At 37.4% G+C, this 14,124-nt stretch overlaps 1 protein-coding gene across 2 annotated transcripts; it reads left to right on the top strand.

Annotated features, from left to right (window-relative positions):
- Positions 1-830: 830 nt before the first annotated feature.
- LOC128246519 (monocarboxylate transporter 12-B-like) lies at positions 831-12,978 on the top strand. Of its 2 annotated transcripts, XM_052964748.1 has the most exons (7): positions 831-1,281; positions 2,024-2,167; positions 4,068-4,169; positions 8,263-8,709; positions 9,758-9,937; positions 10,096-10,221; positions 11,169-12,978. In XM_052964748.1, the coding sequence occupies exons 1-7, from the start codon at positions 1,083-1,085 to the stop codon at positions 11,393-11,395; spliced, it is 1,425 nt and encodes a 474-aa protein (XP_052820708.1). In that variant the 5' UTR covers positions 831-1,082; the 3' UTR covers positions 11,396-12,978. The 2 variants fall into 2 exon arrangements, with proteins under 2 accessions (XP_052820708.1, XP_052820709.1); XM_052964749.1 differs by lacking the exon at positions 4,068-4,169.
- The last annotated feature ends 1,146 nt before the right edge of the window (positions 12,979-14,124 follow it).

A 14,124-nucleotide genomic window follows, 5' to 3' on the forward strand; every position in this document is an offset into this window, starting at 1 on the left:
TAGTTATGGATCCCTATAGAGGGACCTTATCCCTAAAAAAGGGTAAATGCCTACGAGAGGCTTGCTTTGTCTACTTTATTTGATACGCTGAAACAACAAAATCTTTTTTCTTATTGCAAATTACCCTGACTTTGTTTGTAAGGGTTTTGGCATACCCTAAAACACCAATGTTAGACTTCATGTCTTTTTCTAAAACGAATTTATTTGATGTTAGTTTTACTCTATCAGGATAATTGAAACATTGTCGAATACAAAACATCATGCTGTCCTTATTCAAAAAGACAGAGGCGTCGGTATTCTTAACCAAATGTTTTTGAGTAACGTGAGCTGATATGCACCCTTTCATGATGAAGAGCAGCAAAATAATATAGAAAACTATTTAATGAAAAGACTAACTGACTATTGCATTTTCATTGGTCCACTAGTTCCCGCCAAATATGAGGATGTTATCAAGATCACAGTCGTGTTACAACTCACATGATTAACATTATTGTTCATAAAAAAGCTGGACTTGCGCGACCCCTGCTACTAATTCATTGATACATTAAATCAATCCCCGTGAAGTACGAGCTTTGTGATTCTTCATTCATTGCTGCTATTAAATCAAACTCACATGATTAACTTGTCATCCGCTCAAAAAAGGTGGACTTGCGCGACCCCTACTTTATTGATGTAAATTTGACTACGGAGGGCTATTTATAATTGATGATGTCATTATGCAAATTTAACTACGGAGGGCTATTTATAATTGATGATGTCATTATGCAAATTTGACTACGGAGGACCATCTATACTACTGACGTTCTATACATACTGGTAGTTTTAAATGGGTATGGAATACAAAGGTTTACCCATAGACGAACGATGATCATAGCAAAATTGATTCAACATTCTGACGAAAATGTCGTAAAGTACTGGATTGGAGATCACTGTGTAGAAGTTTGCTTGAAGAGTTTAACAAAAGTTCACAAAAGGAATAAGAAACTTCTACAGAGTGTTGTGCATTATATATCTATACTTATTTAGGGGAATAATTATAATTAATAAAAATTAACAGCGTCCGCATAGAATAAACATTTATCATGAAATCCTCGCGCAAACGGGAGGACTGCGGATATGGTTGGGTTGTTGTGGCGGCGGCCTTCGCTATCAACTTCCTCGTGGATGGCCTTCAATTCTCGTCTGGTGTGCTTCTAGTGGAGTTCCTTGATCACTTCAAGGAGTCGCACGGATTGACGGCCTTCATTGGAGCGGTCCAGTCGGCCATGATGCACCTTATTGGTATGTTACAGTTTAAACCAACATTAAGTAATGAATTGCGGGATTGATGTCATTATCGGGGTATGAAGGACTCCACGCGTACTTCGACCAGCCCAATTGCGTTCATATACCAAATAATGACATCAATCCCGCAATTTATTTATTCATATTTACACCAATAATTCATTATTTCATTTAAGAATTGTAAAGTAAATACTTCATTTCACTTAAGAAAACATTTCAGTTATCCTTTCTAACCCATTCTGTTAACAGAACGACCTGACTGTAACCGGAAGCAATTTATCAAATGACGTGACAACATCGCGGGAAAAGATCAACCACTTGAAATTGCTTTTAAACGTAAAATTGAAACACTTATGGCAACAATACATTAATCAAGAATTAACACTTTCTTGAATGTTGATTTATGTTTTACGGGACCTGCTGACATAATACAAACAATAAACAATATCAACAATTTTTATTTATATTGTTATGCGATGAATTGCGATCCGAACATATCCAAAGATGTTGCGTTCAAAGATGATAAACTCAATTGCCGAAAGGCAGTTTATTTAAGTAATGGAAGTTGAGGTGTAAATATTGTCTTATAATGCTATTTTTTAGACTTACAATTAGAAACCAAACACCCCGTGAACACCAACAAACAGTATTCAAATATAACTTTTGGTGCCCTCTCGGTGAACTATATTACGATCTTACACTGAAATGAACAATTATCCTCTATATCACTTTTTGACAGGCCCTTTGGCTGCAGTTCTGACGATTCGATTAGGAGTCCGGGTGGTGACGGTAGCGGGTGCCCTGGTAAGCTGCGTGGGCCTAGCCGCCAGTTTCTTCGCGACCACAGTGACGCACCTCACACTTACAATGGGTGCTATTGGCGGTACGTATTTCATAAATGTTACAGCCGGGCATATAACTAGCGATAAAGGGCCTGGTCGGTGTTGGTCGCGGTGGCCGTGCTTAGCTATGTGTTAACAGCTACCGGGCAACTATAGGCGGTGCGAATTTCATAAATGTTACAGCCGGGCATAATTCTAGATATTCAGGGCCTGGTCGGTGATGGTCGTGGTGGCCATGCTTAGCTGTGTGTTCACAGCTACCGGGCAACTATAGGCGGTACGTATTTCACAAATGTTACAGCCGGGCATAATACTAACGATTAAGGGCCTGGTCGGTGATGCTCGCGGTGGCCGTGCTTAACTGTGTGTTCACAGCTACCACAGTGGTATATCTATCACTGACCATAGCAACCTTAGGCGGTACGTATTTCATAAATGTTACAGCCGGGCATAGAACTAGCGATTAAGGGCCTGGTCGGTGATGGTCGCGGTGTCCGTGCTTAACTGTGTGTTCACAGCTACCACAGTGGTATATCTATCACTGACCATGGCAACTATCGGCGGTACGAACTTCAAATATGTTACCATTATGTTAACATAATTATATAAAGCGCCCAGTAGCCAAAGCAGTGTCGGTCGCGGTGTGTTGGCATAGCTGCCAGTGTCCCGGCTACCACAGTAGCACATCACTCCCTTACCTTGCAATTGGGGTATAGGGGGTCCGTATGTATAGTTGTAATTTTCATAATTATTGATAGGTTTCACAAATGGATTTGTATTCAGATACAAAAACATTATAGATATTCTTTGAACGTGATGTTGAAATTCACTAAAATACCAAACAATCAAAGTGTATGTATCTGGTTTGAACATCAAGATTTTTAAAATTAATGCATTGTACTTGTATTTGAACATGAACAATATGTACTTCGATATACGGTGCGAATACGTCAAAGGCAGCAGATAAACAATACGAAATCATCAATATAATTGTTTTCATCCGACATATTGAACAAAGCACTAATGTTATAATCAAAAACCGTGACGAAGAGTCATCAAATGTTTTGAACGGAGACAAGGAACAACTAGAGACAAGCCTATTCGTCAAACAACCTTTTTGTTGAAGGACAAATTTGTTTGTACACTACAAGGGCTTGTGAACTTTAAAATACATGTTTTATTCAGTTGAAAATTGTTTCGATCTTACACTGAAATGAAACAAACAATTATAATCTAATCACGATATCTGTCGGGGTTCATGTCAATTGGTTCATCAACCGTTTGTATGATTATTTGTTCAATAGCATCGGCTCAAACCAAAGACGGTAAGCGGCTTTTGATGACGCGAGATAAACCTCTTAATCTTTAGAGTAATACGAGTTTATGTTTTTATCTTCAAAGTAAAAAATCAAACATGGTCAATTGAAACTTGATCATCTTTTATGTAAAGAAATAATACAACATTCACCAATTTGTTCCATTTTCTAAATAATCCACGTTTGCACCATACTGAAATTACACTGAGCTGTTGATACAATATGAATGCAATTTTGTCCAAAAAGACATGTTTGGATTATATTTTATTTTAAGTTCAGAAGGCCAAAGGTCAAAGTCATGGTGACCTTGATCTCATTTTTTATCTGATTGATAACTAGAGAATTCTAAGACCGTCTTCAAGATCGATGTGCGGGGAATGGGGCGATTGGTCCTGACCTGCAAATGACCCCTATTGAGCTTGTCCGATTGAGTTCGATCATTACAAACAAATGACAACATGCGATGATTATCTTTCAAAAACTCTTGAACAGCCATCGTATATTGCTTGTAGCTCGCAAAAATAGCAATACACATCGTAGAGTACAAGTTTTACAAATTATGAATCGTGCCCTCGTGTTTTGTCCCTTTCTGCACAGTAAAGCTTTGTTCTTTATCACTTTAAAGGGGCGGGATTAGGTTTGATGAGCCTTCCTCCTGGTGCGCTGGTTGTCCAGTACTTTACCGAGCGAAGGGCCCTCGCTAACGGTATCGCTGTATGCGGTTCTGGTGAGTTGAATAATGGGAAGTTTAGGTAATTCATCCATCATATATACAAACAAAATGCTTCTGGTAAAGTTTCATTTTGAAGTTACAAAATGTTAAGTTTGAATATTTTTAATGATTTCACCGAGAGCTTTTTAATAGACATTATGTAATTAAAGAAAACAATACTACATAATCTGAGTAAGAATTCGTTTATTTCCTCCCTTTGATATGTTTTATCATAATAAGCGATGCGACGATAATCTAAACTGGCTTAAAGCTATGATGAGTTTCTTTACATTACAGACTTAAGGTATGATTTGAATTCAAAATAAGAAATGTCCCATAAAAAAACGCTCTTGAAGAATCTGCCAATTGGCTGTTTAATTTTTTGACATAAACATCTAGTATTCTTTGCTTCAAAGTAACATAAAGAAATCACCATCTGGTTGTAAGTGACAAAACCCCATATTACTCAACATGCACTGCCCAGTTTGTTTTATATGGAATTTTAACATCATCATCAAGCATAACATTGTAGTTAAATCGTACAAATTCATCATTCTACAAACTTAAACTTTAAATCAGTATTAAGTATTATTGACAAATTACAATAATTCCAACAACACATGCAAACACGTTTTCTTTGTATTTATTATCCATGTCTTAAATTGCTTCTTAGTATGATATAAGTATTATTGTTAAAATGTGTTGGCGTATGGACGCATCGGAAGTGACGGAAATCCCCTACGGCAAGCGAACGCTTTTAGTTGTGTACGACGTTAAAGAAGTGCCCGACGTAAAAGTATAGCCATGCGGTACTGAACGCAACATACACATTGAAATAACTTTTCCCTTGCTTGACACATGTTTTGAATGGGCTGACACACTTGTCGCCACATGCAAGCAAGCTGGGTACACATGTACTGGCTCATTAACCCCAGCATGAGCACCTGACATCACACATATAGACCGGCTTAACACATGACTGGCTCGTGAACCACAGCACGGGCACCTGCATGTAAGCCTAGCAGACATTACGTATGAACACAGTAAAGACAATTTCCCGCATGGCGTCATAACACAAACTTGAAAAGATTGGTGTGCGATCTCATCTCCTCGAGCGTGCTTAATTTCTCCGTCGGCCCTTCGGTTATCTCTTGCGCGAGTGGCACATTCAAATCTTGAAATATATATTTTTACTAAGAGCACGAGTGCATTTGCTGACGGCAAATCTATATCTCCCCCCTAGATAGTCGTCTAGATAATGAATCAATATCCCAGATGGGGACCTTGCTGTTACGCAATGTTCCAAGAACGTTGCAAAACGTTCGAACGTTGCACAACTTATAGATGCGCCAAATGGTAAGGTTTGGTCAAAGTTGTATTTGTCTGCTAACTTAAATCCCAGTAATTCGAAATCATTTGGCCTGATTGGTATTAATTTGAATGCGTTCTGTATGTCAAGTTTAAATCGTTTACCATTTCTGCCCAATTCTTGAATCATACTAATGGCTTCATCAAAACTAGGGTACTGAACCGATGCGTTTTTGGGATCTATATGGTCATTGGCGGACGAACCGGTCGGGATGGACAAATGATGGATCATTCTAAATTGATTTGGCTCCTTTTTGGGTACCAAACCTATGGGTGATACTATCAAATTTTGAAAATGTTTTTCAGTAAAAGGGCCTACCACGCGACCTGCCTCAACTTCTTTGTTTATTTTTTGTGTAATAAATTCGTGATTTTCGTCAGCGGATTTCATTTTTTTTATTCCCTAGCCTGACGTGGGCCTTCATATTGTATGGAGAACCCCTACTTAAACCCTTGACTAAGAAATACAGCATTTTGCTGTGTCACTTAAACAAAATTGTAGCGCCTCTTGATTAATTGGGGAGGGCGCTATATTGTGGATGTCTGTGTTACATGGGACGTTTACTTCCGCGCCGGATGTTGTTTGTGCGGTTGACTGACTGTAGGCCACGAAAGGGCTGATGCGTAGCATTAAATTGCTGAGGCTGCGAGGGAAGTGCACTAGATATGGCTAACGCACATGCCGCTGCTGCGTAGCCCTGGCCACAGGATGAGCAAGCATGTTTGAACCTACAGTTTGGCCATGTTCATTTACCATTATTAAAGAAATGACACGTTTTGGCGGGTCGATAGCCTTGCGCATTTGGCAAACCAGTGTTGTATTGGGCGGGTGTGGGCATGATTTGCATACAACGCAACCATAAGTCGTTATTTATGTGGCCCCAAGATGTAGAAACCATAACTTGCATGAACCGAAACTGCTCATCATAGGCCCTCCAAGCCGTACCACCTTGGCGAGCTGCGCACTCTCCTATTGTCCACATGTATTGCAGCATTTCGGACGTTTTGGATGGATATGCCTTCAAGAAAACGGCATATATATAAGGAATGCATCGGTCCATTTCTTAATATTTCCTATCTTTTCCTTACACACTTTTGGCCTAGTTTGCAGCTGACCGTCGGGTGTAATATGGAGGTTGGACCCTGTGCTAAATTCGGACAGCTCCATTGCGCCTTTAAACAAGAAAGATAGAGATTGATGTACTCGCCCCGCCCGATTTATTTTCTCATTTGCTCAGGGATATGGGCGGCTATATCATCAGGGGAAAGTCTTATCGGACAGTGGCCACCAGAAGCCGTTTGAAGGGAATTTATTGAAACCCCGGTATTCACAGACAATGCATTTTGAGAGGGAATGGGTTCTAAAAGGGTGCCGCGTTTGGCGAATCGTCTTGTCCACCACACCCGTTAGTTTCAGGCAGTAGATTAGACGCCCTGAAAATGTTTTCGAAGTCTATTACTTCGGTATGTTTGTTTTTGAAACTACGTTTATTACCCTTGTTCCCTTCTTCCAGGAGATTTGATACCTCCAAAGCCTCCGCTCGTCTCTTTCGTACTGCATTCCCTCGCCCTGGCATCTTAATTTTTCTTTGTTATACTGATTATACAGGATAAATATTAGAGAAAGTTTAGAAGGCCACGTCTTGTTAAATGATTCCGTAAAAAGGAAGCGGAAGTAACGACATAACTTCTTCCCAGAGTTCCAGGCAAAGTTAGTTACGTCATTGTTTATGCGTATCTAGGAAGTTAACTCACGATCAAATATAGAACGTAACACAGTAATTTATTTTCACGCAATAAATCAAATTATTTGCATACGGAAATAATTATTATTATTGATAATGCAATGTGACAGTCTCTGCATGTACAAAGAAAATTATAACGGTGATAGGCTTTCGCCGTGACGTACACCTAAATGACTTTCAAACACTGCAATAGCTCATTTTGGTGTTTAACATTAAATACACATGATTATACATAGACCTTATCAATGAAAAAGGATTGCACCTTCGTCCTGATATATACAGTTTATACCACAAATTATATATTTATATATTATAAATTACCATATGGTCAAACGCTTTTGAAGAATCAATAAAAACACAGAGTAACTGCATGTTTTTATTATGAACATGGTTAATTTTGCAATACAAACATATTATCAACGGTACTCATTTTAGTTCTGAATCCAGCGTGTGCCTCGTTATATACGGAAATATTCTTACTCGTTATATTATGGTTATATTCGTTTTAAAAGGCGACTTTAAAATATATTAGAAACAGTTTTCCCACAATAATTTATAATGGCATTCCACGAAAAATTGAGACAACATTTGAATTGCTCGTTTTATGTATTGGGACTATATTACTCTAAGTCCATCAATATCAGAATTATTTTCTGATTGTTCATCTGATTTCTCTAACTGATTTATAAACTTTCGGCCTTTGAAGTACTGACATGCTCTTTTTTCATTTGTATTACGCTATAAAAACTTATATTCAAATCAAGTGGTCATTGTACACCGACCCTTACTGCCATTAATCGATTAAACGTCGAACTTTCAATGACTTAAAAACAATAACAAAAAACATTTAAAACATTAATACAAAGTCAACGTATCAAGCACAAATGCGTGTTCAAATAATGATAAAATCTGTTTTTCTAGGATGGTTTAGGCCTTCAATAGCAGCTTTTAAAACAATTATAATTCTTACATTGAGAATATTCTTTCTTCTTCAGGCGTTGGTACGTTCGTTTTTAACCACGTGATGTACGTGCTTATATCGGAGTTCACGTGGCGCGGGGCGGTGCTCGTGGCGGCCGGTACCGCTTTGAATGGGGCAGTCTTCGGCCTCCTCCTGCGGCCTGCACCCGGAGGAGACCCTTCTAAAGCGGCTGTGAGCACAGACGGCAAGACTGTGAAAATAAGTGCATTCGGACGAATTCCTTTCAGGGCGGCTGAATTAGAAGAAAAATCGAAGACAGTTAACAACCCTGTCGAAAGAAATACTGTTGTTGCGGCATTGCCTACTCGGGATTTACTAAAGGACAGTCGGCTACTGCTGTTTATGGCTTTCAGCTTTATGATTAGTCTTGCTTTCATTATTCCATTTTCCTTTGTACCGGATGAAGCAGTGAACGCGGGTATGTCCAAACAGCAGGCAACTTGGCTAATGTCCTCAATAGGTGAGTAACAGTTCTAAACTGCGAATTTTGCTTCTTTATTTACGAAAGGTTAAATATACTCGATTCTTCACCAAGATTTATCTTTGATTCTTTAGCTTGCTTTCAAATTCACACCAAAGTTGCAATCTTATGAACGTATTTAAATAAAAAGTTCTCTTTTCTTTGACTGCATTACACCATACGTTTCGGTGCATTAATTATTCTAACATGTCATGTCAAGCAGATTTGGCGAAACCTGATTTCGATTGGCAGTACTTAAGTCTAAGTCATAAAAGCTTTAGTTAACCTGAGCGGGAGTTAGGCTTAACTGAACACATTTATTACAAAACAGTTGTGATTTATGCATCGATAAAACAACTGAAACGGATTTTGCCAATTAAATTAAGATTAAAGATTTTATAAGGCATCAGAAGCTGGAGCAAGTCTAATATATTGTTAGCAATACTCAGCGACAGGCTTAAAAAAATATAAACTGATACGATTTACGACAATTCCAACGCATAATGTTTAGGACGGGATTATATATATTTTCGAGCTGTCTTTACTTAGTTAGTACCATTTCATTCGCACAACTATTTTGATTAAAAGAAAATAAGCCTTATGTGGCGGCGAAAGTAAAGACACAGGATGAACGGAGTGACGTTCAGCTATTTCTCCGGACGGATACATGTAAGCTTTATCAATTAATTAAAGGGCAACAACTGTTTTGCTGCTGACCGACCGATACTAAGATTGCGCATGAACCAGCGCTTAATGTTCATTCACATTTGACGTAAATGTTATTATTTTTGTCGAGAAACGGACGTACGGACGGACAACTCAAATCTTTATCCCTCATTCTAAACCTTCGGTTCGGCGCGTATAAAATATTATAACCCAACCTCTGAAATAGCGTTGTGTTATTCCATCAAAATTACAGTATTTTCACCATGAAAAATAGATGTGTCAATGTCAGCAACGATTAAGAATGCATTTGACCCGCAAGAAAAAAAATGTTATTGCATGTATTTCAATCATATAATGACTTTTATGCCTACTTTCTTTCCAGGAATTTCTAACACGGTGAGTCGAATACTTATTGGTTGGATCGGAGACAAGAATTGTGTGAACAGGCCAGTCATGTTAGTTGCCGTGGTAGCGCTCGCAGGGTTGTCCATCGCGGCTGTCCCCTTCCTCCCTACTTTTGCAGCAAAGCTCTTCATTGTCACTGCGGTTGGCTTTTTCTTAGGTAACCTATAAAGTAACTTCTTGCATAATAAATATGTGTTTCGGTATTTTTACCGGCCTTTAAAATATCTGTCTTTCAATGTATAAATGTTATAATGAATCTGTAACGAACATAGCGACTTTATTAAAAAAGTTAATTGTTTTGATATTTTTCCTCAGGTGGGTTTATGATGTTGTTCGCGGTCGTTCTTGCTGACATGTTCGGCGATGAGGTCCTTACCCGTTCAATTGGTCTCTCTTACTTCACTATAGGTCTCGCTTGCTTCGTTGCTGGGCCGAAAGGAGGTAATTGTTTGGTTTAGAAGTTTGGGGATATACATGAATACAACTATATCTTAAAACCATACTAATTTCTAAGAAAGCCCGGTTATATTGTTTTAGATATTCGACTTACATAACGCTAAAATATCAAAAACGAAGGCTTAACGAATAACATCTGAAGCAAAAGGAGTTCCGGCGTTATCTTTATAAATTTTGCAAAAAATCAAAATAGAAAAAAAAATCTTTCACCTGCTGAAAAGATCGAAATAAGTTTTTACTTATTAAATATATGTTTCATTACGTGTTTTATAAGCATTTGTTTCAATTCAGTTAACAGAGTTACCAGAGATTAATTATATCTCTATCTGTGACCTAGACCAAATGACTAAGTACACGTTAATGAGATTAAATACAGTTAATCCAATACTGTCTCTATTTAAAGCTAATACACGTTTTACCAGTATTCATGCAATATTATTAGATACAGCATACTATTTCTTTTACTTTTGTGCCATTTAAATACAGGTTTATGTGAAATGTCATGGACTTACATATGCCTTATGGCTAGGTAACACTTTAAACGTTTAGCAGCAAGTTATGCGGACATATGTGAATTTTCACCAACACGCGTTTGTTCATTGACTAAAGTAAGGGGTGAGGTTGGTATAAGTTGTAAACGTTAAAAGCACGTTGGTATAGGCAAGCATACGTTGTTGTACGCAGAGGTCAAAATATATGTTTGTGCATGTACACACATTTTGGGCGTATGCCGACGATCCCGTCATAGGTTAGGTTATGAAAGGCTTTTACTCAAAATATACGGTAAACAGACGTTAAATACGTTAGAGTTAGGTCACTCAACGTTTGCATGATAACTTATGAGTAACTTACTTCTGTGTGAGTGTGCAAAAGAATTTGCAATTTAGCATCGTTTATCATCAAACGGCTATCGGTATACCATCGATTTCCAGGCTGGCTGTTTGACATGACCGGAAACTACAAGGCGACCTTCCTCGTTGCAGGCAGTGAGTGTCTCCTGGCTGCAGCGCTCCTCGCTTCCGCCATCTCTCTCCACCGGAAGTCTTATGTTATGGAAAGTGTCCGTGACCTCTCTGGGAAAAGTGGTGGGTTGAAAAGCCAGGGGAAAGTCTTTTGTGTTGACAAGGCAGCAAAGTCAAGTCAAATCACATTTATGTAGTAATTTACGGCCACCGGCCAATTATACATCAATATGTTTACATCAAAGTCGTTCATTAATAGCATTGCCATGTTTTATCTTTACAGTATCATGTACACTCCTTTCAACGTTTAATAAGATACATGGATGAACTGGCATGTCTTTAACAATTTGTTGTCATTTTTGCATGCATGAAAGTTTGCAATAGAATACTCCACCAAAGAATATTGTCTACGTAAAATATCGTATAATATCGTATTTTTGCATTCAATGAAAAAATGGTACTCATCCTCAACTTCATATATACATTCAGCAAAGCATAAGCACAACGAATATAATCACGTACAATTCCTTGATGTGTACCAGTCTCTTTACTAAATTAATGACTAGAACATCTATGTTTTGCTAAGATTTGTATCTAATGAAAGTTTTAAAGTATTGAAACTATTTTCCGAACAAAAACCTTTAACATCATTTTTAAAATATTGAATTATTGTTAGTAGATATTTGAGTCATAAAATGCTTTATCGTATCAATTAGAAAGGTCTTAATAATTGGATATTGAGTATGAATGTGTTGTTGTTAATAATCTTTTAAAAAATGCTGCCTCTATTGATGGCAGATGACAATTGGTTCTTTAAATAAATAAATAAGGGGTTTTGAATTTGAAAACAAGTGTATGAATAAAATGTTGAGAATTTGAACAGAAAAGGAAAAGTGTTTGCTAGTCCCTTTTTAACATAAACTATTACAGAACAGATGAAGACTTATGCCCTCTCGGAGTAACTTGATCCACATCCTAAAGCATGGTAAAAGCCTCACACCCATAACAGGCATCTTTCATATTGTATGCATACCTTGCATTCCATGATGGCAGTTTCAGCCAGTCGAGTCTAAACTATCCTATGGAATACATCAGTGGAGTATTTGTCTAATTTGTGCATCATATATTATAAGAAAACACTTGTTTTTATAATTCTCAGACCAATAGGTCAGCATTGGAAACTCGAAAAGCTCAAATTAGATAGGTGTGAAAGCTCTACTGGCCAAAACTGAAGTCCAAATATCAGGTACATGTACTCAAGTTTATGTTATATATCATATTAAATTATTACTTTCATAAATAGTCTAGTGCGATATATATCTAACTGAATCTGAACATCCTTGCCATTATGCAAAATATATGATCCTATCCCGAAGATAGCATGAGATGGCCGAGTTGCTTCGATTTTATTTAACTAGCATAGCGACGAGTTGTAATACTTATTTAATTAATTTCAACATTCTGTTAATTTAAAAATAAATATACAGTTGTTTTATTGGTACACCTCATGTCTGTAAACTCTTTTGGAATTGAGTGAATTAATTAACTTTGAGACTTTGTTATACACCCTCGTTACATTGAACATTATTTGGTCTTATGTTGATGCAAAATGCTTTTGTTAGTTTCTATTTCAATTAATGTTAATTCACCTACTCTTAGATGTCTATATAAATGATATTGATTTCATGTGATGTTATATTATACTATTAATGATTTGCATTGTAAAATATGTATTTTACGATGTACTGTGTACATGTCTACAATAAACACTTCTGTCCGACTGTCTATTTGGTACTGTTTGAAAATCACCAGGACTGCAGATGTTTGCTCAAAACGCTTCAAACAAATGTATTGATGGGTATAAACACCCATTCGAAGGTGTCTAAAGTCAACATATGTAGCGTCTGTGTTTGATTGGAGAAGTGACAACCCATACTCGTACACCAGAGCGTAAAGGCTAAATGTACATTATTTAATATCGTAATCAAACCTCTGATTAATAAGAATTGACAAACCGCAAAGGCGAGCTTTAAAGAAGAAGATATTGGCAGGTAACACGTTTTAAAGACCACCACATGTTAGATTCACCAAACCCATGGCCATTGGTAGATTTTGTCAATCATATACCGATAGTGGCTGGTAATATAGCCAAACATTAAAGGTCCACTGGTAAAGAAGTAATTGAAGAAAAAAAATCAACTGCATGTTTTAAATCTTGCAATACATCTCTATTAAAGGAGACTTTCCCACAGTGGTGATCATAGCTACACCATACGAACAACTCGCACCATTCTAAATCATTAACGCGAACTGTGTCAAATTTTGATAATTATAAGTATGTTTTCTTTTAATATGCGAATTCCCTGTGCCATTTTTAGTAAAAAAAAGCAACTTCTAGAACACTTGTTGCTTGGGGACACTTGATTTCGAATAACCCAAATGGCGACATTGTTTCAGGAATTGCTGCTAGCCATGGCGATATTATTCCCAAAGTAACACAACAATAATACAGGTTGACAATGTTGTCTTTACAGTCAGCATATGCAGCATTACAGATTGTTCGCATTCATTTCCATGCTCCATTGCCATTGTTGTGACTTTTCTTGTAGATTTAAGACGAGACACAAGCGAGGATGGCTCCTATTTTCTAATATAACCTGCTAGTTTACCAGCGTTGGATGCAGTTATTCGATTTTACGAATGTTATTCCGCATAAGATTTCTACTATGTAAGCTTGTCTGAGTTTAAAATGAAGCTGCGTTAATTGTAAGGTTTTCAAAATCAATTCACTGTCTTTCCAGATGTGGCCATAATAGCATATTGGCCATACTTTCACATGTTGGTAAATCGGGGAAAGGCAAGCCATAATAAACATTCATGACATAGCCATCTTCGACTTACGACTGATCCTTTGTGTACATTTCCA

This window comes from Mya arenaria, chromosome 9 (genome assembly GCF_026914265.1).
Source record: "Mya arenaria isolate MELC-2E11 chromosome 9, ASM2691426v1".
NCBI lineage: Eukaryota > Metazoa > Mollusca > Bivalvia > Myida > Myidae > Mya > Mya arenaria.

Excerpts from the sequence above, each read along its gene's own strand:
- LOC128246519 (XM_052964748.1), top strand. The coding sequence starts at position 1,083 with ATGAAATCCTCGCGCAAACGGGAGGACTGCGGATATGGTTGGGTTGTT. Across the intron at positions 1,282-2,023 it reads GGCCATGATGCACCTTATTG|GCCCTTTGGCTGCAGTTCTG; the intron begins GTATGTTACAGT and ends ACTTTTTGACAG. Across the intron at positions 4,170-8,262 it reads TATCGCTGTATGCGGTTCTG|GCGTTGGTACGTTCGTTTTT; the intron begins GTGAGTTGAATA and ends TTTCTTCTTCAG.